Source organism: Pagrus major, chromosome 3, assembly GCF_040436345.1.
Source record: "Pagrus major chromosome 3, Pma_NU_1.0".
Taxonomy (NCBI): Eukaryota; Metazoa; Chordata; class Actinopteri; order Spariformes; family Sparidae; genus Pagrus; species Pagrus major.
In genome coordinates this window covers 1-23,289 of record NC_133217.1, presented here as the reverse complement: position 1 = coordinate 23,289, position 23,289 = coordinate 1, and the positions used below count along the sequence as shown (strand labels likewise).

General features: G+C 40.7%; 2 protein-coding genes across 3 annotated transcripts; both read left to right on the top strand.

The window, feature by feature from the left end:
• Window positions 1-3,449: 3,449 nt before the first annotated feature.
• On the top strand, window positions 3,450-13,176 carry LOC140993608 (major histocompatibility complex class I-related gene protein-like). The gene is made up of 7 exons (XM_073463093.1): window positions 3,450-3,532; window positions 5,424-5,693; window positions 6,778-7,056; window positions 11,045-11,347; window positions 11,490-11,591; window positions 11,828-11,845; window positions 12,011-13,176. The coding sequence occupies exons 1-7, from the start codon at window positions 3,484-3,486 to the stop codon at window positions 12,058-12,060; spliced, it is 1,071 nt and encodes a 356-aa protein (XP_073319194.1). The 5' UTR covers window positions 3,450-3,483; the 3' UTR covers window positions 12,061-13,176.
• A 2,684-nt stretch (window positions 13,177-15,860) lies between these two features.
• LOC140993470 (major histocompatibility complex class I-related gene protein-like) lies at window positions 15,861-22,270 on the top strand. Of its 2 annotated transcripts, XM_073462912.1 has the most exons (7): window positions 15,861-16,030; window positions 17,578-17,847; window positions 18,927-19,205; window positions 19,514-19,816; window positions 19,959-20,054; window positions 20,291-20,309; window positions 20,472-22,270. In XM_073462912.1, the coding sequence occupies exons 1-7, from the start codon at window positions 15,958-15,960 to the stop codon at window positions 20,476-20,478; spliced, it is 1,047 nt and encodes a 348-aa protein (XP_073319013.1). In that variant the 5' UTR covers window positions 15,861-15,957; the 3' UTR covers window positions 20,479-22,270. The 2 variants fall into 2 exon arrangements, with proteins under 2 accessions (XP_073319013.1, XP_073319012.1); XM_073462911.1 differs by lacking the exons at window positions 20,291-20,309; window positions 20,472-22,270 and having other exon boundaries at window positions 19,959-20,233.
• Window positions 22,271-23,289: the final 1,019 nt, after the last annotated feature.

Here is a 23,289-nt window from a genome sequence, read left to right as displayed (position 1 = left end):
TAACTTGCTCGCTGACTTCGGACGATAGTAGCATTGTTTAATAATCAGTAAATAGCTGAGTCGACATAAGTTAATGTTACTCCACCTTAAATTCATCAGGGACATTTGGAAAGTTAACGTCACCTGTTCAGGTGTTATTTTAACTTGTTGGCTGTGTTTTCCTGCTTGTATATCAGTTAAAATGCTCTGAGTTTTCCATCCCCTTTATAAGTAATAGGGCAGTTGTAAGACTTTGGTTTATTGTGTCACAGTTTCTGTTTGTTAAAGTTTTGTTAAAGTGTATTACTGTTAATACTCCATACCTTAGCTTTCCCATATCATTCATTCATATATATATACATATATATATATATATATATATATATATATATATGTATATATATACATATATATATATATATATATATATATATATATATATATATATATATATATATATATATATATATATACATATATATATATATACATATACAACATAAAGTTGAATGAATCTCATCGTATTTTCATTATAAGTCTATATTAGTCTTATGTATAGCACGCACCAAACATCTGTTCTTTATTAAAATGTAACATCCAGTGGTCACATATACTTCTCTTCTCTCTTCAGATGCACTTTTAAAATATTTCACCACCACCGCCAGTGACACAGCACCAGGTGCTCCTGTCCTCTACCTCAGCACAGCAGAGTGACAATATTCTTTAATATGTTTGTGCAATGCCTTATTTAGATTGTTTTTTTTTTTTATTTATCACTTGTTTCTTTCTTCAGTTTTTATTTGGTGTGATATTTTTGACTTAAAAGAAAAATAAAATATTGAATACATACATGCAGTTTCTGTGTGAGTGTGTGAAAATTGACTGCGATGCAAGAGGGCGCCAGCTAAAATCTTGCCTAGAGCACCAAATTGGTCAGGGCCAATACTGTGTGTATGAGCCCAGATTTAAAATCCTGGCAGGGAAAGAAAGAGAAACTGTAGAAACTGTTCAATTGTTAAGATGTGTTGAGATCTATCTGTTGTAAAATTGGTTGAGACTGTTAAGATGTGAAACATTTACAAAGAAAAAGGGAAACTCAAGCTGCTGCTACACTTTATTTTATTTTTCAAAAATGAAGTACTTTATTTTAAGATACACAATTTTTAAAAAGCTATTTTATTTATTTTCACCATTTTATTTTTAAATGCCGCCCTTCTTTTCCTTAAAGAGAGAAGAAAATAATACATATCTAAAGTATTATATATCTGTATAATTGAATGTTAAGTGACAATAAATATTGTCAAAATGTTTTTGAATTGTTCTTTCTTTATTTGATTTGACAGTCAGTTGTTGATCACATGCAGACGTTGATACAACTACTAGGCTGCTTCAATATATATCGCACTAAATCATAACACAAGTTAGACATTATGATGTTCCGGACCTTTGATTGAGGAAATTGTCTCTAACTGGACCTATTTGAATTTTAGTTGAATACCCCTTCTCTAAAATTTTGACAGTATGCTATGTTTTCTTATGAATTTCTATTTTTCTGTATCTTTATCATCATGGTTAATGAGTAAAATTAGACCGTTATTGATGTATGGTTCATTCATGAGGGTGATTTATAACTAATTCACTTTTAAAAGATACCAGCATGAATGCAAGTCTTACCATCAAGTGTCCCTCACTTGAACTCAAAGACAGGTTTAGTCAGACTCAACCTCTGACTCGAAGCTATTTTGATCTGTTTTTTGTTGTTAATCATCATAGTTATGTGAAAAAGGAAGGAAGTGAGGGAGACTCTTCAGTCAGCTCTGTGGTCGGGTCCGTTTTAAGAGAAGGACTTTGCCGAACTAACTGTATTATTCACTGTCAACACGTTACTGTATGTGAGGGGTGTTGGTGAGGACTGGATCGTTTGGGACGGCGGTCTGGACTATTTTTGTCCTTATAAAGGGTCAGATTACATCAGTCATGTGGTACTGCAGTCAAGCCCGCCCCCACTCCGAAAACCCCGGTCAAACTAGCCCCCAGTAATTTTGTGTTGCCTGTTTCTATTACATATTACGGTAATGCAGTCCAAGAACAGAATTCAAAATAAAAGCACAGACCTATGAACGCAATTTCACATTCATTCATTCATTCAGTCATTCTGTTCATTAATTGTTGAATTCATTGAACGATTATTGATTATTCACGTAAATCATTTTACCAGCCTCATTCTGATCACATTGAAGCCTTAGCAGACGGAGGCCATGGCAGTTAATCAGTGTGAATAATTAGTCCAACGTAAAAATGAACACAATATCAGGAGCTTCTGATGAGGAATTTCAAAATAAAAGCCAATTTAATGGTCAAATATTTTCAATATTTCCATGTGAATTCAGCTTGACATTAAAAAGAAACTACTGGACTTTCAAAATTAAAGCCCTCTAAAATTTGAAATATTTGAAATATTTCCCCCAAATTCAGATTGACATTAAAAGGAAACTCCCTGTTTCTGACTAATTTCAGTTCAGACTGATAGTACTCCACGTCAGAGACTCACTCATTTAATATCAGGAAGTTCTGATGTGGATTTTCAAAATTAAAGCCCTCTAAAATGTCAAATATTTATAATATTTCTCTCTTAATTCAGATTGTAATTGTAACAGGTAATTTCCTCCCAATATCAATCTGAATTAAGAGAAAAATATTATAAATATTTAACATTTTAGAGGGCTTTAATTTTGAAATTCCACATCAGAACTTCCTGATATTATATGAGTAAGTCTCTGGGGTGGACCACTACCAGTCTGAATTAAAATTAGTCTGTGGAAACAGGGAGTTTCCTTTTAATATCCATCTGAATATACATGTAAATATTGACAATATCTGACATTTAAGAGGGCTTTTATTCTGAAATTCCACATCAGATTGACCTGATTTTTTATGGGTGTCATCCTGAGGTCGAGTACTATCAGTCTGAAGTGGAACAGTCCAGTAATAATGGGTAGTTTTTTAAAAAAAAACAAAAAAAAACAATTAATCCTACTGTACATAGAGTACAGTCAAATTTAAAACTTCAGAGGGCTTTTATTCTGAAATGCCACATCAGATTGACCTGATTTTTCCTGGGTGTCATCCTGAGGTCGAGTACTATCAGTCTGAAGTGGAACAGTCCAGTAATAACAGGTAGTTTTGTTTTTTTAAAACTTTAACCCTAATGTAAAGGAAATATGAACGTGTAACTGGCTTTTATTTTGAAAGGCTACATCAGATTGACGTGAGTATTTGTGACGTCCTGGGCGGTGGAAACCTTTGAAAACGAGTCTTTTCTCGGTATTAGCGTAATGTGCAGTATATGCGCGCACCGCAAAACAACGTGTGGGCTGCTTCTAGTTGTGGGCTGCAGTCACGTCCTTATCAGGACGGAAACACTCTCCTCCCTCCGCGAGGACAAACAACAGTAAACAGCTGATCCAGCTCGGTCCTTCACTCACTCGTCTGCATCAAATCAAGATGAGAACGTTATTGTTGTTGCTTCTCTTCTGTCACGTTTCATCACCAGGTTAGATCACATTTTAAATCTTTAAACTGTTTTAAACTTCACAGTCCACTCGACTCTTTGCTCCGACTTGAGTTTCACTTCCAGTGGAGTAACAGGAAACTATTTTGGGTGGGTCTGTGCAGAATGATGTGGGCCATCTTTACCCAGAACAAAAAAGGACTTGTAAGAACTTAGAAGTATCAAAAAGGACAAAGAGAGAGCATTTAACTTATTATTTAACTTAGTACATCCTATTTAATTTAGGATATCATTCTGATGTGTTTGAGTTCAGCATTATTTCACACACTTGTTGCTTTTCCCAAACTAGTTGTGGGCACAGATCCATCAAGCTTTCTCTCTCTGGTCGCAGCTCCTGATTTCATTTTTCTGCATCAGCTGTTCTGTTAGTTTCATAACTTGTTCAAAATCACACTCTGAATTGTCTCTAAACCGAGCATGGCTCTCTTTTAGTCCCTCAACTAGGTCAATGCAGTCAGAAACTGATAATGTTGGGCTTTGTAAACCCTGTGTGTCAAAATGGTTCAACTTAAATAATCCCCCAAATGTGACGAGTAAAAATCTAAACAGTTTTGTTTGTATTTGTTGGAGCAGGGACTGAGCCTCAACCTTTGTTTGACCTCTGCTTTCAACACACTCTGCGAACATTTCAACATTACATCATGTGACGTCAGATTTGTAGCTCCAGTGTGTGTCCATGTAGGGAGATGTGTGGTGATGATGAGTGTGTATTCATACTGAATGGAGGCTGTTTGTCCTGCACATTTTAAACTTTTGCATGTTGCTCCCGCGCAGCAAACACACACTTAGTTTCACTTTTACTCGCCTGTGTTTAGACTCAGAGTGAGATACATGATGAGACATGTTTATTCACAGTAGTGATTTGAGCTGACGGTTAACGCAAATTAAATGTACAAGCAACATACAACAATAATAGAAATGACTTTCGTTTGTCTGACGACCCACCATGACTCCTACAGAGCAACACAAGAAACTAGGAGGTGTGGGCCATCACACTTCTTTACGCTGAGGCAGTTATAGAAGATGATCAGTTTTTTTGCCCTTTTCCACGATCAGAACAACTCATGAACAGTAGAGGACTGAAAAACAACAGTCATTGAGAAACTTTACTGAAAGTCATTGCACGATAGCAAACATACAGTATGAAAGGACAAACCACAGTTCATTTTATAACTTTCAAACTCAGTGTGTGTCTTCTAACAGTAAACTCACTTCACTACACCAACAATTGTTGGTGGTGGACACTGGTTTGTGACCTCTGTGTGTCTCTCAATGATGGTAGGGCTGATGTGAGCTTAAAATAATGCCACGATATTTGTAGGCTGTTCAACTACACAATATATATATCTTTAAAATAATGTCCTCAACAGCACATTAATGCGAGGACTGGATAACAAAATGAAGTATCACAATATTCAAGTATTAGAACAAGTAGAAGTAGTAGTAAGTTCAGAAAATGACATCAAGTAATGTCGCCTTTAAACCAGGAAAAGACAACACTTATATCATGATATAACAATATCCACAATCTAAGATGACATTTAGTCTCTTATCATAGTAACGGTGTAATATCAATATGTTGCAGCCATAAAGGATGCTCACGTTCATATTAGAAGGGGTACTTGATAGTTAAAAGTACTTTGAGTGTAACTTCTCTTTAAAGTCTGTCCAAACACCAACATGCTTCTCAGTAGTTGGTGGGCCGTACTGAACCCTGTAATGATAGAATAGGTAATAGATAAGTTAGATAAGAAGATTCATGCTGTAGATGGCAGGCCATAACCTTAAGTGTTACCATGACATCATATTTATGATGAGTGTGATGATGATGTGTGTATTTATACTGAATGTATGAACCTCTTCTGTCCTGCAGTGAAACACTCCCTGAGGTATATCAACACTGCAACTTCTGGACTCTCAGACCTCCCAGAGTTTTTTTCAACTGCAATGGTTGATGGAAATCTGGTGGCTTACTGCGACAACAGCAAAAAGATAATCGAATTAAAACACGACTGGGTGAAAAAAGTATTGGAAAATGATCCGGCACAGTTGGAGGACTACAATTGGGGATGTTTTAAGTGGTTGCCATTTTTTTTCAATGACACAATCAATATTTTGAAACAGCGCTTCAACCAAAGTGGAGGTACAGTATGTACAATCTTATATTTCACCTTTTACTTCATGAACTGTTCTTTATAATTATAAAAATAATTTAGTAAGATTTGTATCAGAAATATTTTGAATTGATGTTATCAGCCTCCCTGGGCTGAAAGAAAGTTTTCATCATGCACAGTGAAAAAGACTGAATACTTTTCTGACTAATACTGCTTCAGGGGATGACTGGACCACAGAACATCTGATTGGTGTGCACATTGAAACACGAGGATCCAAGAACCTTTAAATCATTTATTGAGTTGGGAATGCTCCATCAGATGGATGAATGACAGGATGGATGATTTCTGTACAACAGCAAATATAGATCAATATATATCAATACATGCCAAAACTAAGTAACACAAAAAGTGCATGAGAACAAAGGTAGCTTACATTATTAATGCATCCATGAAGGATGAGTCTTCTGTAATCCTTCACTGTGATTCTGTTATTCAAAACAAAAAGTAAATACACAATAACAATACACAATGATTGTTAATCTAAATATACACCGTGAGCCCTATTTACAGGGTTAAGCTTCTCACAGGAGAGGAAGTAGGAATCAAACAACTCCAGATAATACACCACGGTCTGGTGGGAAGGCAGATACACATTATAAATACTGGCTGCATTTAAACATCACTTAAAAGATATAAACAATACATCATCTGGATGCATGTACACATAACTTAAAGGATACAACAACAACGTATCAGGAACATGTTGGCAGAATAAGTTCAAACAAACTAACATGTGGCAGCATGGTCTCACACAGAGAAACATACAGGACACACCCAGCATATATGTCCTCCCCTTACTAAACTCCTTCCCTGCACACAGGTAGGTGAATCTCTTCACCAGTCAAAGCCTCACACAACTGACGCTCGACTTGACATTTTTTTAACTCACAGACTATAACTATTATACTACACAACTAGAGAAAACTGTTTTTGTGTTAGTCCTCTCTATAATAGTTTGGACTCAAACCAGGGACGCTGCATCACTGTTCATTGTTGGCATCTTAAACCTTAAAGTGATGAGGTGAGGTGTTTCTCTCTCTGTCTCTGTCTCAGGTGTCCACATTTTACAGAGGATGAATGGCTGTGAGTGGGATGATGAGACCGGAGAGGTTGTTGGTTATTATCAGTATGCTTATGATGGAGAAGACTTCCTATCAGTCGACCTGAAGACAGAGACATGGATCGCTCCAAAACCACAGGCTTTCAACACCAAACTGAAATGGGATGCTGACAAAGCCGAAATTAATAAAATTCAGAATTTCCTCACAGTGATTTACCCTGAGTGGCTGAAGAAGTTTGTGGCCTCTGGGAGGAGCTCTCTGCTGAGAACAGGTAGAATCACATGACCTGATGTTGTTTAATGGACACAATCATGTTCATACAGTCTGCTCAGACTGAACTGCTGTTGTGTTATCACTGCAGTCAGTCTGACATTACATTGTTTTCTCTGTTTATTTTCTGTAGCTGTAAGATTTGATGTTGTCCTAACCAATCAGTAGACACTGACATTTTGGCTGTTCTGAAATTTCTTTCCATCAATGCTTAGACTGTGATAGCCAGTGTACACTTAGCATGAGTTTGAGGGCACACCTCTTTAAACAGATAGCTGGTTGAGGCGGCAGATCATGGACTGTGATTCCGGTCAGAGAATCAAGGCACTTTGACAGAGAGATCTGATTTCACTCCTTTAATGAGGTTGTTGGAATCTACGTAACGTACAACGAATGTATGTGTGTAGGTGTGTGTGTGTGTGTGTGTGATACATAACCAGCTTCTTCCAGCTTCCGGATCTCAGCGCAGTAAGACTCAGCTTGTGTGGGGTTCCTAGCTAGCTTCCGCTCTGTGCTACGAAGCCTGGGGAGTACTGCTTCCACAGGAGCATGGAGAGCCATGTCGGTCCTACGGCGCAGAAGAGGCATGGCATAGCGTGAGATGCCACCTACTGTTACTCTAGTGGTGGCTGTCTGAAGCAGAGTAAGAGCTTGCTGGTCCTCCTTTGAGCGAGTGGCAGCCTTCTCACTGTAGGGCGAGGTGTCCATCTGCCAGAGGCGCTCCACGTTCCTGAGAAGCTCACTGGAAGCTGAGGCGGTGGCGACATGCAGGCATTGCTGGACCCCAGGTGAAAGATGGACAGTATCAACTGGCCCTTGAAGCGACCAGCCCAGCTTAGTACAGATGGCAACAGGTCCACCTGGTGGTCCTGCATGCACCGGTTGGACTGTGGTAATCAGGTGAGGCATGTCAGACCCGATAAGGAGCAAAGGTTGGGCACGGTTCACCGGTGGTAAGGGAAGCTCTCTGAGGTGTTTGTATTTCTGCTGCAGCATGGCAACTGGATAAGTGTGTTTGGTGAGAGCCAGTCCTTCTGCGGTGAAGGCGTTGGATATCTTGTGCTTCTCGGATGGCCGTAGTGGTGATGATACCTCCAGGGAGACTGATGCACCATTGAGTTGCTTAACGCTTTGGTGCACAGTCTGCAGGGGTAGAGTCTCTGGATGGCAGACGAGGTTGAGCTGTTGCACCACTTGAGGAAGGACAATGCTCCTCTCTGAGTCGTCATCGAGTACGGCAAAAGTCTCCATCCTTCGGTTGCCGTTATGGAGGAGGACCTTGACCACTTTAAGCATTACCCTTTGACGTCACCATATGGACAGTAAGGTTTAAGCTTGGATTTGTCCCTTGCCTGTGTAAGCTCTGGCCCGGTTGTCCCTTCCCTGTTTACCTTCTCAGTGGTATTGAAGCACCCAGTCAGCTTCTCTTTGGGTTGGACAATTCGCTGATCTTTCCTAGCCGGTCGGGGGGTCTCAGTCTGATACAGAGCTGCTGCTCGACTCGAGATGGGCTTTGCTTGAGACTTTGTTTGGAGCCAGGTAGCCAACTCCTGAAGGGTGTAGGTCCTGTCGGTGCCAGTCTGCAGAATACCATATCACAGGCAATGCTCAACAAAGCCATCGCGGTAGGTGGGAGGCATCTTACTTAGCAAGCAGTCCAAATGGGAGCCGCAGTGGAGGTCGTATCCATTTTGTCCCTCGAGGGTCTTTAACATGCCTACCAAGGACTGGACGGACAAGGCGAATGAGTCGAAGGCGTTGGCGTCACCCATCTTAAGAGCAGGAGCATAGAGTATGGCACCTAGCTCGCTCTGGACCAGCTGTCGTGGCTGCCCGTACTTATCTTGTAGAGCCTGCAGTGCACTCGTATATGGTGCCGGGTCATGCATGTATGCCTTGGCAAGCTGCAGTGCGCTTGGGAGCTTGATGTGTCCAATCAACACTTGATACTTATATTGCTCGCTAAGGTGAAGGTTGCTTCCCAGCACATTGTCTAGCGCAAGCTTGAGTAAAGCAAAGTCACTCTCCCGGCCACTCTCGAACACTGGTAGGGAAGGTCGAGGGATTCCAAGGGCTGTCGCAAGGAGTAACTCAGCGTCGGTTAGTGGTGCATAACCAGGATAGGGAGCGTAGAAAACTGGAGCAGTCTGTTGCCCGTGGTGAGTCGAGAGGAGTGGTGGAGCTCTCTGGCTGGCATGCTGAGCAGTGTTAAGTGGCTCCATGGCTGGTCGGCTGTGGCTGTAAGCGGCTTGGTGCGCTGCTGAAGACTTGGACTCTACTGGATTGACTGGTGCTGGGCCACGAGGAACTTGTGACTTGAGAGATGATGCCACCTGAGCTGTCGTATGGGCTAAAGGTGCTGAGGTAATGACATGCGCCGAGGGTGTGTCACCGGTTGTATCACAGGAACAGGTGCTAACGCTGGGGCAGGTTGTAGTCTCACAGATCTAGATGCCATGGGTACTGGACCCTGGAGCTGTGCCGTCGGGTTTGCCAGGGGAGCTGGAATCGCTGGGGTGGCAGTAGGTTGCAGCATTGGCTGTGGTCCAGCAGGAGGTGCCATAGAGACTGGAATGACTCGTTGCCCCACTTGTGGGGGAGGAATACGCGGGCGCACTACTGGTGCGGGCATTGGATGTAACTGGGTTGACAGCTGGTAGGTAGATGACAGCATGTCAGCCTGTACTGGCGGTGGTAAGTCCAGGAAAAGTTTGACTTGCAGGTGAGATGCAGGCGTCCTGCTATCAGAAAGCATCGACGAACGAAGCTTGGCGATCTCAAGGTCCTGTTCAGCTCTCGTTAAGCGCCGCTGTCTTTCTAGCCGCTTAGTGAGTGCTTCTCGGGCTTTGAGTGCATCTTCTTGGAGCCGCTGTGCTTCTTTCGCTTGATCATCCAGCAGTTTACACTCCAAGTCAGCTTGAGTCTCGTGCGTAATCGAACGGCGGATATCTTCCAGTTCCAACTGCTTTATTCTCTCTTCCATGATTGCAGCTTGTGCAGTTGAGAGACCCTGAGTGAGATACATACCAACAGAGTAATATGTGCGCCTACTAGATCTGCTATGAATGTACGAACTGCTGCTGGATGTCCTGCTCGGGTTGCTGCTATGGTGGCTGTAGGAGCGGGAAACAGTAGCATGTGGAGCTGGGTGCACGGATGGCTGGAATCCAACTTGGTAGTCCTCCAAGTAAGCAGGTAAGCGGTGGTCTCTCCGCGGATGGCTCCGGTGCTTGGAGGTGTCTGATGCTGCATTGTCCATGATCTTCTTATTTGGTTGCACTCAATCCGGCTCGAGGACCAATGTTTAAGGGCACACCTCTTTAAACAGATAGCTGGTTGAGGCGGCAGATCATGGACTGTGATTCCGGTCAGAGAATCAAGGCACTTTGACAGAGAGATCTGATTTCACTCCTTTAATGAGGTTGTTGGAATCTACATAACGTACAACGAATGTATGTGTGTAGGTGTGTGTGTGTGTGTGTGTGGTCTGAAAATAAAGAAAGAAAAAATCTGTATTACAATAATGCTTTACATGTTATTTAGCAGTTAAATCAAATACACATCTAAATAAGCTGCTATATGAACATAATATTAACAGAGGCAAAGCAAGCTAAACAACAAGGGAACTTTAAATACTGACTTTTAACCACAGTAAACAATTCAACCTTTCCCATGTAAAATAACAAAAACTGCAACAGTCCTCAAATTATCAATAATTACAAGCAGAAACAACTTACATCTCCTCAAGAACGCACACGTCATTAGCAAAACACAGAACGTCCATGCAGCCTCACACCTCTGCTCACTGACTGGTCTGCTGCTTTCCAGTGTGACTGGGTGTGTCCTGACTCGTCAGTTGTCCTGTCAGTTGTATCAGTAGAGGGTGCTGTCGGACCTTGACCTATAGGGCTTTCTTACAGCATGAGTTAAGTAAGTTTGCTCGGTCTCAGTGTTTCAAACTAGAAACAGTTTCATTGAACTCTCTCCAGAGCTTCCCTCAGTGTCTCTCCTCCAGAAGACTCCCTCCTCTCCAGTCAGCTGCCACGCTACAGGTTTCTACCCTGACAGAGCCTCACTCTTCTGGAGGAAAGATGAAGAGGAGCTTCATGAGGAGGTGGACCACGGAGAGATCCTCCCAAACCTCGATGGAACCTTCCAGATGCGTGTTGACCTGAACCTTTCATCAGTCACACCTGAAGACTGGACGAGGTACGACTGTGTGTTTCAGTTCTCTGATGTGAAGAAGGAAATCATCACCAAACTGGAGAAAGATCGGATCAGGACCAACTGGGGTAAGAGTGAGATCAGAGGGTGCTGAAGGGGAGTGCATGGGAATTGATCTTGAAAAAAAACAGTAATAATAAACTAATTAATTGTTTTAATTTGCTCTAACCTCCTTCTTCTGCACCAGTCTTAATTTATTGTATTCAACAGTGAAGCCCAGTGACATGATCGTCCTCGTCACTGCTGCAGTGGTTGTTCTTGCTCTCATTCTCATCGGTGCTGCTGGATTCATCGTTTACAAAAAGAAGAAAGGTGAGAGAGAAAAAGGAAAGATTTCACTACTTTGATTTCAGTCTTTGAGCTGATTTTTTTATTCAGGTTGCAAAATTAAAACAAGCATCAGAGAAAGTAAATCCAGTCAGCACTAAACAGACTGAGTATAAACAGATACTCAGTTTGAGTGAGTAGAAGAGAGGAATAAAGTGACTAAAGATAATCTGGCATTTACAACTGTGACTGAAATGATTTGTCTTTTGTTTTGATTTCAGCCATTCGCCCTCCATCTTGTAAGTAAAACTTACTTTGGTTCTATTTCAGCTGATCTGACTCACACTTCATGTTTTAGATTAACAAATGTTTCACATTATTGTGCAGATGAACCTTTTCAACACTGTTTCCTGTATTTATTGTTTCTAAAAGTTCAATATGGGATGTTTGTTTCTGACCTGCAGCTCCTGACAACAGCGCAGAGCTCTCTGAGCAGCTGAATCCAGAGATCTGAATGACAAACACACTCAGTGACTCTCCTGGTGACACTTTATTTAGCTTTGCAGAACTAAAGACAGTAAAAGATGGCTTCTTGCACTGTAAGTACAGTTATATAAAAAGGACTGATTGAAGAGGTGGGACTGTTCTATGTTCTATGACTCTGATTTGTTGTTTTATTTATTATCGCTTTTGTCCTCTAATGATGAACAGCTGAGGTGATGCCAGATGATGCAGCTCTAATTATCATTAAGTAAGAGAGAGTTAGCAAAGTGCTACACCTCACCATGTGAAGAGACAGTAATGTAAGATAGTTTGGTTTTGGGGCTTCTAAGACCTAATTTGTTGGTGTGCTGTCAGTTGTCTGTGTGGAGTAAATGGAAGTACTGAACCGTTTCTTTGTTCTTTCTGTTACAAATAGTTTGTTTTTAAGGAGTTGTTAATGAACAATTTAAGCTAAAAAGAGATGTTTCATTCGACCCGTATGAAATGATCAGACAGGCTACATCGGGCCTCTTCAACAACTTTTTCAGAAGGGCTGGATTTGAAAAAAAAATGAAGTGTCAAGGGGCCGGACTTTTTCGTTCCCTGTGTCTGAATTTGTGTTAAAACATGCACTTTTTTAAAAACTTTTTTCTCCACTTTGTTGTTATCTATGGTAAGACTAGTTGAACCAGACGGCAGCGGTGGTGTTTGGACTGCTCAGCGGGCCGTGGGATTCTCGTGAAGTTGCCAGTTGAACCAGTTTGGCCAGGCAATGTAGTTTAGACTGAGCAGTTCCAGTGTAGATATAAGGCCTGGTGATACTGCAGAGTTTCTATTGTTTGTTGTTTGTTTGTTTGTTTGTTTGGCTGAGTGAAGGATTTAAAGGCAGCTTACAGATGTTTAGGTCAGGGTTAGAGAATAGTGTCTCCTGTCAGAGGGCTCAGTAGATTTGTAGTGGACCAGTCTGATACCCACTGCAGTTCAATGACGGGTCGAAACGTCATTTAACTTGAATACTGTGCAACCAACTGTTGGTACATTTTACTGTGTACTGATTGTTGATGAATTTTCATTAATCTTATAAACCCAGGTGAAGAAGGAGATTCAGGAGACATGAAGCCTTACGTTGAAGTGTTTGATGAAGCTCACTAGTTCGTCTTTACAGGTCGACTTTAGTTACAAACTATTGTAACTCTAACTTTACAACTTGTACATTGATGAGTTTATAGAAAACGTGTATAGTAATTGTGTAGTAAGACACTTAGTAGCGGTGACGTTTAAGTCACGACTGTGATGTCGTCTGTTTATAGTCTAACATTAGCATTTCACTAATAGAGATTTAATTTAATCACAAAAGTTGTGTTCATCTGTGAAGATTATTTTGACGAACAAAACATGTAAGAATCATAAACTTGTGTTTGACACAGATAATATTTTTGCTGATATTCCAAAATTCGATTCAAAAATCCCATAGACTTCTTGTGGAGGGAACCAGGTCGATGCTAACTTCAGGGTTAGCCTCCAAAAACATGTTATTGCAGCACCACTCTATAGATGGAGAATATGGAGTTTGGTCTATCATGGAGCCAGTGCGTCTCTCGTATGAGCGGTGAGCAGAGTGGGAGATGTATATCCACAAATTTACAACTATGAACTTATGAGACTAAACATGTAAATTCCTTTACATTGATGAACATGAATGAATGTTAAACTCAAATGTGTTGTTCTTTCTTTTTGTGCTGATGTTTGTCTTTTCAATAAAATCCTCACATTTTAAAAAGTTTGGTCCACATGCTCATTTGTGACGACACTTCAAGAGGTACCCTGAGAGAAAATGATTAAATGTTACTATATAATACTGTTTATATGGGTTTATTACATTTATTTCAGCTGGTAAAGTGTCCTGATGTGGGCCTTTAAATGTATTGCTGCTGTTAATGTTTGTATGGTTAATGTGGCGAATGACACCAGAATGTCCTATGTTTTGAAAGGCCTTTGAACGCCTCAGGTTTCTGTTACTCGGGTTCTCATTTGTTTGGGCAGCTGTCAATCATTTTCTCTGTTATTGGGGATTAACCTGTCGGATTGTTAGAGGGGCGGGACTGGAGGGAAAGCGAGGGAAACAGGAGAGAAAGAGCTGCGGAGAGAAGCGGAAAGACGTTAAGTCCGAGCAAACTGTCAGATAACTTCATGGAAAAGTGTTATTTACCGTCATCAAGCGGAAGTTTATGCGAGTGTTTGCTTATTTTGTTAAGAGTGTAACCGAGCGTGTTGTAGAAGTGACGGCTCGTTACTGGCGCAAGCTGAAGACCGCGATGGGACTGTTGCTAGCTGTTAGCATCGCTAGCTGCTAATCAGGAGACGCCGCGGACGAGGTTGGACATTGGACGTTGCCGCGGCTGCTGCAGGACGGAGGAGTCGGTGACGGACCGAGCCTCGGGACGGGACCGAGCCTCTGGACGGGTCTGTGGTCACGTCGCTGCCTCTGGGAAGAGGTTTTGGAGGAAATTGCTGGATCGCTTTTCCGTGGTTCGGGTGAGTATCCTGACCTGCGGTTTCAAGGTGGATTTCTATATGAGCTCCAGCTGCCGCCATCACTGGTACCGACTGAAACACTACACAAACCCCGGGCTGTTACTATGTAGAAGGTTTCTCATGTGACTGTATTTCTTGGTTATGAAGTGATTCAAAACAATTAACATAACTTAACATTAAAACTGTTTATTATTGCTAAATCCTTAAATTTTAGTAGCTCTCATCAATTCACTCCCATGCAGTCTGATACATAAAAGGAGTATTCATGAAAATCATAAAACAGAGTTGAGTGAGAGGGCTACAATAGAAAATGTCTTTATACAGTATAGAAATTTACTTCTTTATATGATTAAATGTGTTGCAACAAAAGGGACAAAAACACATTTTAAAAAGATAATCATCTCAGGTGTGTTTACTCCTCTGAGACCGCTCCTCTTTATGAAACGGTTCTCTAAACACAATTCTTTAAAAAGAAAGTAAATAATATTACATCAATTCAAACAAAGGCAGTGAGTCGCTGTAGGTGTATGATGCTATAAGACCAGAGCTGTGTTAAAATATGTTCAGATGAGTTTAAGTGAAGTCCGTCTGTGTTAGAATATAAGTTGATATATCCAATGTAAAGTTTGTCTGGACTTCAAAGTGAAAAAGCCTGTTTTTACAGTTTGACACTGGTCCAGTGTTAAAGTCCTCCTCAGCCACTGAAACAGATTTACATTGTGTTTTGATGCTGTACCTGTCAAAGACAAAGCCGGGCCAGTCCAAACCGGCACTGATGCTTCTCTGTTTCACTGTTAGGCTGTTTGATATTATGAAACTCTGTCAACATAAAGTGGAAAATGGGACTGTTCACTGTGGAGTGAGGCAGATTTTGAATGCATACAGGTAACAAAATGTCAGGTAATTAAGAAAAATAAGACAAACTATTATTTCTTTTACATTTTAAAGAAAAGCTTTTCTACCAGACAGTTTCCATTCTGAACTCACTCAGTTAATTCAGTTGATCTCATGCTACAACTGAAGGGTGGCGTAATAAAGACAAAGTTCAGACACACGTACATTAATGTGTTAAGTTGTCCTTCATGAGGTTGAACTGCCATCAAATAATGTTTAACACCTCTATCTATATCTATATATATATACACCTCTATATCTGAAACTACATTATTTGAGTACAAGAACTTCAATTTATTTTGAGTTTACAAAGACCAAAGACCACAGGAAAACCTTCTGCAGAAGTTTTACCCCTGTCTAAACCTCTCATCCCCGCTGGGGGGAGCTAAAGACACAGTGAGGGAAGGAAGGAGGCGTGTTATGCAAATAGAAAACACCTCCTCCCTTTAGTCGCACCATGAAGACTCAACTCCACTGACTCAACTCAGCTGTTAAGTGGATGAAACTTACTTCTCATCAGAACATGAAGATCTTCATTCTCTTGCTTCTCTCGAGCCACTTTGCATCTTCAGGTAAGATAACTTTCCTTGAATTACTTCCTGAAAGCAGTTTATGAAACACAGAACAGTTCAGCAGTAAACTAGTGACCTGAAGATGGAGGCTGCTTATCTTTATATTTCAGATCAACGAGTCTGCCCAGCTCAGGGTTCAGATAATATGAAAATGAATTAGGATGTGCCTCTATAGCTCCTAAATAACTTTGATGTGTGTTTAACTGTGGAACAAGCACAGATCCAAGTCTATTGTCAGGAACATACTGTAGTCCTAAAGCCTGTATTACTGTGCTGTTACTGGAGGCTGTATGTTGTAAGTGTGGGGTAAAACATAGGAGACAGATGACTTCAGACATCATACCAGCATTTTACTACAGTTTTAATATTTGAATATGTCACAGACACGAAGACACTCTCTTTCTTTTACTTTCACTTTCTCTCCGTCGCTCCCTCTCCTTGCCCCTCCGGCTATCTCGCTCTTTCAGCAGGGTAAAAACAAATTACGTCATCATATGTTTCTATAATTAGAAAAGTCAAACTCCATGTAAACAGACAGAGCAGGCAGGAGCAACGCAGCTGCCACACAGTACACAGGCATCCAGTGTGTCCAGCCTGTTAGGTGGTTCAAGTAGATGTGGACTGACACTGTTGTTACACAGAGTTGTTCTTTGTTTTTTATGGAGTGCATGAAGAAGAAAAGCTTCTTTATGATGAGGCAATTATAGAAGATGATCAGTTTTATTGCCCTGTCACAGGATCAGAACAACTGTCATGAACAGTAGAAGACTGAAACCAACAGTCATTGAGAAACTTTATTGAAAGTCATGGCACAGTAGCAAACATACAGTATGAAAGGACAAACCACAGTTCATTTTATAACTTTCAAACTCAGTGTGTGTCTTCTAACAGTAAACTTACTTCACTTCACCAAAAATGTTGGTGGTGGACACTGGTTTGTGACCTCTGTGTGTCTTTCAAGGATGGTAGGGCTGATATGAGCTTAAAATAATGCCACGATATTTGTAGGCTGTTCAACTACACAATATATATATCTTTAAAATAATGTCCTCAAAAGCACATTAATACGAGGACTGGATAACTAAATGAAGTATCACAATATTCAAGTATTAGAACAAGTAGAACAGTCTGGTAAGTTCAGAAAATGACATCAAGTAATGTCGCCTTTAAAACCAGGAAAAGACAACACTTATATCATGATATAACAATATCCACAATCTAAGATGACATATAGTCTCTTATCATAGTAACGGTGTAATATCAATATGTTGCAGCCATAAAGGATGCTCACGTTCATATTAGAAGGGGAACCCGATAGTTAAAAGTACTTTGAGTGTACTGTCCAAACACCAAAATGCTTCTCAGTAGTTGGTGGGCCGTACTGAACCCTGTAATGATAGAATAGGTAATAGATAAGTTAGATAAGAAGATTTATGCTGTAGATGGCAGGCCATAACCTTAAGTGTTACTATGACATATTTATGATGAGTGTGATGATGATGATGTGTGTATTTATACTGAATGTATGAACCTCTTCTGTCCTGCAGTGAGACACTCCCTGAAGTATATCTCCACTGCAACTTCTGGACTCCCAGACTTCCCGGAGTTTTTTTCAACTGTAATGGTTGATGGAAGTCTGGTGGTTTACTGCGACAACAGCAAAAAGATAATGGAATTAAAACACGACTGGGTGAAAAAAGTATACAAACATGATCCTCACCACTTGGAGCACTACAAAGGATCATGTTTTGAGCGGTACCCACCTTTTTTCAAAGCCGAAATCAATATTTTGAAACAGCGCTTCAACCAAAGTGGAGGTACAGTATGTACAATGTTATATTTCACCTTTTACTTCATGAACTGTTCTTTATAATGATAAAAATAATTTTGTAAGATTTGTATCAGAAATCTTTGGAATTGATGTTATCAGCCTCCCTGGGCTGAAAGAAAGTTTTCATCATGCACAGTGAAAAAGACTGAATACTTTACTGACTAATACTGCTTCAGGGATGACTGGACCACAGAACATCTGATTGGTGTGCACATTGAAACATGAGGATCCAAGAACCTTTAAATCATTTATTGAGTTGGGAATGCTCCATCAGATGGATGGATGAATGACAGGATGGATGATTTCTGTACAACAGCAAATATAGATCAATATATATGAATACATGCCAAAACTAAGTAAGATAAAAAGTGCATGAGAACAAAGGTAGCTTACATTATTAATGCATCCATGAAGGATGAGTCTTCTGTAATCCTTCACTGTGATTCTGTTATTCAAAACAAAAAGTAAATACACAATAACAATACACAATGATTGTAAATCTAAATATGCGCCGTGAGCCATATTTACAGGGTTAAGCTTCTCACAGGAGAGGAAGTAGGAATTGAACAACTCCAGATAATACACCACGGTCTGGTGGGAAGGCAGATACACATTATAAATACTGGCTGCATTTAAACATCACTTAAAAGATATAAACAACATGTCATCTGGATGCATGTACACATAACTTAAAGGATACAACAACAGCGTATCAGGAACATGTTGGCAGAATAAGTTCAAACAAACTAACATGTGGCAGCATGGTCTCACACAGAGAAACATACAGGACACACCCAGCATATATGTCCTCCCCTTACTAAACTCCTTCCCTGCACACAGGTAGGTGAATCTCTTCACCAGTCAAAGCCTCACACAACTGACGCTCGACTTGACTTTTTTTAACTCACAGAATATAACTATTATACTACACAACTAGAGAAAACTGTGTTTGTGTTAGTCCTCTCTGTAATAGTTTGGACTCAAACCAGGGACACTGCATCATTGTTGGCATCTTAAACCTTAAAGTGATGAGGTGAGGTGTTTCTCCCTCTGTCTCTGTCTCAGGTGTCCACATTTTACAGAGGATGAATGGCTGTGAGTGGGATGATGAGACCGGAGAGGTTATTGGTTATTATCAGTATGGTTATGATGGAGAAGACTTCCTATCAATCGACCTGAAGACAGAGACATGGATCGCTCCAAAACCACAGGCTGTCATCACCAAACTGAGATGGGATGCTGACAAAGCTGAAATTAAATACATTCAGAATCGCCTCACAGTGATTTACCCTGAGTGGCTGAAGATGTATTTGGACTATGGGAGGAGCTCTCTGCAGAGAACAGGTAGAATCACATGACCTGATGTAGTTTAATGGACACAATCATGTTCATACAGTCTGCTCAGACTGAACTGCTGTTGTGTTATCACTGCAGTCAGTCTGACATTACATTGTTTTCTCTGTTTATTTTCTGTAGCTGTAAGATTCAATGTTGTCCTAACCAATCAGTACACACTGACATTTTGGCTGTTCTGAAATTTCTTTCCATCGATGCTCAGACTGTGATAGCCAGTGTACACTTAGCATGAGTTAAGTAAGTTTGCTCAGTCTCAGTGTTTCAAACTAGAAATAGTTTCATTGAACTCTCTCCAGAGCTTCCCTCAGTGTCTCTCCTCCAGAAGACTCCCTCCTCTCCAGTCAGCTGCCACGCTACAGGTTTCTACCCTCACAGAGCCGCACTCTTCTGGAGGAAAGATGGAGAGGAGCTTCATGAGGAGGTGGACCACGGAGAGATCCTCCCAAACCTCGATGGAACCTTCCAGATGAGTGTTGACCTGAACCTTTCATCAGTCACACCTGAAGACTGGACGAGGTACGACTGTGTGTTTCAGTTCTCTGGTGTGAAGGAGGACATCATCACCAAACTGGAGAAAGATCGGATCAGGACCAACGAAGGTAAGAGTGAGATCAGAGGGTGCTGAAGGAGAGTGCATGGGAATTCATCTTGGAAAAAAACAGTAATAATAAACTAATTAATTGTTTTAATTTGCTCTAACCTCCTTCTTCTGCACCAGTCTTAATTTATTGTATTCAACAGTGAAGCCCAGTTACATGACCGTCCTCGTCACTGCTGCAGTGGTTGTTCTTGCTCTCATCAGTGCTGCTGGATTCATCGTTTACAAAAAGAAGAAAGGTGAGAGAGAAAAAGGAAAGATTTCACTACTTTCATTTCAGTCTGAGTTGATTGTTTGTTATTCAGGTTGCAAAATTAAAACCAGCATCAGAGAAAGTAAACACAGTCAGCACTAAACAGACTGAGTATAAACAGATACTCAGTCTGAGTGAGCAGAAGAGAGGAATAAAGTGACTAAAGATAATCTGGCATTTACAACTGTGACTGAAATGATTTGTCTTTTGTTTTGATTTCAGCCAATTCGCCCCCCATCTTGTAAGTAAAACTTACTTTGTTCTATTTCAGCTGATCTGACTCACACTTCATGTTTCAGATTAAAAATGTTTCACATTATTGTGCAGATGAACCTTTTCACACTGTTTCCTGTATTTATAGTTTCTAAAAGTTCAATATGGGATGTTTGTTTCTGACCTGCAGCTCCTGACAACAGCGCAGAGCTCTCTGAGCAGCTGAATCCAGAGACCTGAATGACAAACACACTCAGTGACTCTCCTGGTGACACTTTATTTAGCTTTGCAGAACTAAAGACAGTAAAAGATGGCTTCTTGCACTATAAGTACAGTTGTAGAAAAAGGACTGATTGAAGAGGTGGGACTGTTCTATGTTCTATGACTCTGAGTGGTTGTTTTATTTATTGTCGTTTTTGTCCTCTAATGATGTACAGCTGAGGTGATGCCAGATGATGCAGCTCTAATTATCATTAAGTAAGAGAGAGTTAGCAAAGTGCTACACCTCACCATGTGAAGAGACAGTAATGTAAGATAGTTTGGTTTTGGAGCTTCTAAGACCTGATTTGTTGGTGTGCTGTCAGTTGTCTGTGTGGAGTAAATGGAAGTACTGAACCGTTTCTTTGTTCTTTCTGTTACAAATAGTTTGTTTTTAAGGAGTTGTTAATGAACAATTTAAGCTAAAAAGGAGATGTTTCATTCGACCCGTATGAAATGATCAGACAGGCTACATCGGGCCTCTTCAACAACTTTTTCAGAAGGGCTGGATTTGAAAAAAAAAAATGAAGTGTCAAGGGGCCGGACTTTTTCGTTCCCTGTGTCTGAATTTGTGTTAAAACATGCACTTTTTTAAAACTTTTTCTCCACTTTGTTGTTATCTATGTGTAAGACTAGTTGAACCAGACGGCAGCGGTGGTGTTTGGACTGCTCAGCGGGCCGTGGGATTCTCGTGAAGTTGCCAGTTGAACCAGTTTGGCCAGGCAATGTAGTTTAGACTGAGCAGTTCCAGTGTAGATATAAGGCCGGGTCATACTGGCAGAGTTTCTGCTGTTTGTTGTTTGTTTGTTTGTTTGTTTGGCTGAGTGAAGGATTTAAAGGCAGCTTACAGATGTTTAGGTCAGGGTTAGAGAATAGTGTCTCCTGTCAGAGGGCTCAGTAGATTTGTAGTGGACCAGTCTGATACCCACTGCAGTTCAGTGATGGGTCGAAACGTCCATTTAACATGAATACTGTGCAACCAACTGTTGGTACATTTTACTGTGTACTGATTGTGATGAATTTTCATTAATCTTATAAACCCAGGTGAAGAAGCAGATTCAGGAGACATGAAGCCTTACGTTGAAGTGTTTGATGAAGCTCACTAGTTCGTCTTTACAGGTCCGACTTTAGTTACAAACTATTCTAACTCTAACTTTACAACTTGTACATTGATGAGTTTATAGAAAACGTTGTAGTAATTGTGTAGTAAGACACTTAGTGGTGGTGACGTTTAAGTCACGACTGTGATGTCGTCTGTTTATAGTCTAACATCAGCTTTTTACTAAGAGATTTAATTTAATCACAAAAGTTGTGTTCATCTGTGAAGATTATTTTGACGAACAAAACATGTAAGAATCATAAACTTGTGTTTGACACAGATAATATTTTTGCTGATATTCCAAAATTCAATTCAAAAATCTCATAGACTTCTTGTGGAGGGAACCAGGTCGATGCTAACTTCAGGGTTATCCTCCAAAAACATGTTATTCCTGCACCACTCTATAGATGGAGAATATGGAGTTTGGTCTATCATGGAGCCAGTGCGTCTCTCGTATGAGCGGTGAGCAGAGTGGGAGATGTATATCCACAAATTTACAACTATGAACTTATGAGACTAAACATGTAAATTCCTTTACATTGATGAACATGAATGAATGTTAAACTCAAATGTGTTGTTCTTTTTTTTGTGCTGATGTTTGTCTTTTCAATAAAATCCTCACATTTTAAAAAGTTTGGTCCACATGCTCATTTGTGACGACACTTCAAGAGGTACCCTGAGAGAAAATGATTAAATGTTACTATATAATACTGTTTATATGGGTTTATTACATTTATTTCAGCTGGTAAAGTGTCCTGATGTGGGCCTTTAAATGTATTGCTGCTGTTAATATTTGTATGGTTAATGTGGCGAATGACTCCAGAATGTCCTATGTTTTGAAAGGCCTTTGAACGCCTCAGGTTTCTGTTACTCGGGTTCTCATTTGTTTGGGCAGCTGTCAATCATTTTCTCTGTTATTGGGGATTAACCTGTCGGATTGTTAGAGGGGTGGGACTGGAGGGAAAGCGAGGGAAACGAGGAGAGAAAGAGCTGCGGAGAGAAGCGGAAAGACGTTAAGTCCGAGCAAACTGTCAGATAACTTCATGGAAAAGTGTTATTTACCGTCATCAAGCGGAAGTTTATGCGAGTGTTTGCTTATTTTGTTAAGAGTGTAACCGAGCGTGTTGTAGAAGTGACGGCTCGTTACTGGCGCAAGCTGAAGGCCGCGATGGGACTGTTGCTAGCTGTTAGCATCGCCGGCTGCTAATCAGGAGACGCCGCGGACGAGGTTGGACGTTGGACGTTGCCGCGGCTGCTGCAGGACGGAGGAGTCGGTGACGGACCGAGCCTCGGGACAGGACCGAGCCTCTGGACGGGTCTGTGGTCACGTCGCTGCCTCTGGGAAGAGGTTTTGGAGGAAATTGCTGGACCGCTTCTCCGTGGTTCGGGTGAGTATCCTGACCTGCGGTTTCAACGTGGATTTCTATATGAGCTCCAGCTGCCGCCATCACTGGTACCGACTGAAACACTACACAAACCCGGGCTGTTACTATGTAGAAGGTTTCTCATGTGACTGTATTTCTTGGTTATGAGGTGATTCAAAACAATTAACATAAATTAACATTAAAACTGTTTATTATTGCTAAATCCTTAAATTTTAGTAGCTCTCATCAATTCACTCCCATGCAGTCTGATACATAAAAGGAGTATT

Bases quoted from the DNA above. Each gene is read 5' to 3' on its own strand.
- LOC140993470 (XM_073462911.1), top strand. From the start codon at position 15,958: ATGAAACTTACTTCTCATCAGAACATGAAGATCTTCATTCTCTTGCTT. The intron at 16,031-17,577 runs GTAAGATAACTT...TCTGTCCTGCAG, and splicing joins GAGCCACTTTGCATCTTCAG to TGAGACACTCCCTGAAGTAT. The intron at 19,206-19,513 runs GTAGAATCACAT...AACTCTCTCCAG, and splicing joins GAGCTCTCTGCAGAGAACAG to AGCTTCCCTCAGTGTCTCTC.
- LOC140993608 (XM_073463093.1), top strand. From the start codon at position 3,484: ATGAGAACGTTATTGTTGTTGCTTCTCTTCTGTCACGTTTCATCACCA. The intron at 5,694-6,777 runs GTACAGTATGTA...TCTCTGTCTCAG, and splicing joins GCGCTTCAACCAAAGTGGAG to GTGTCCACATTTTACAGAGG. The intron at 7,057-11,044 runs GTAGAATCACAT...AACTCTCTCCAG, and splicing joins GAGCTCTCTGCTGAGAACAG to AGCTTCCCTCAGTGTCTCTC.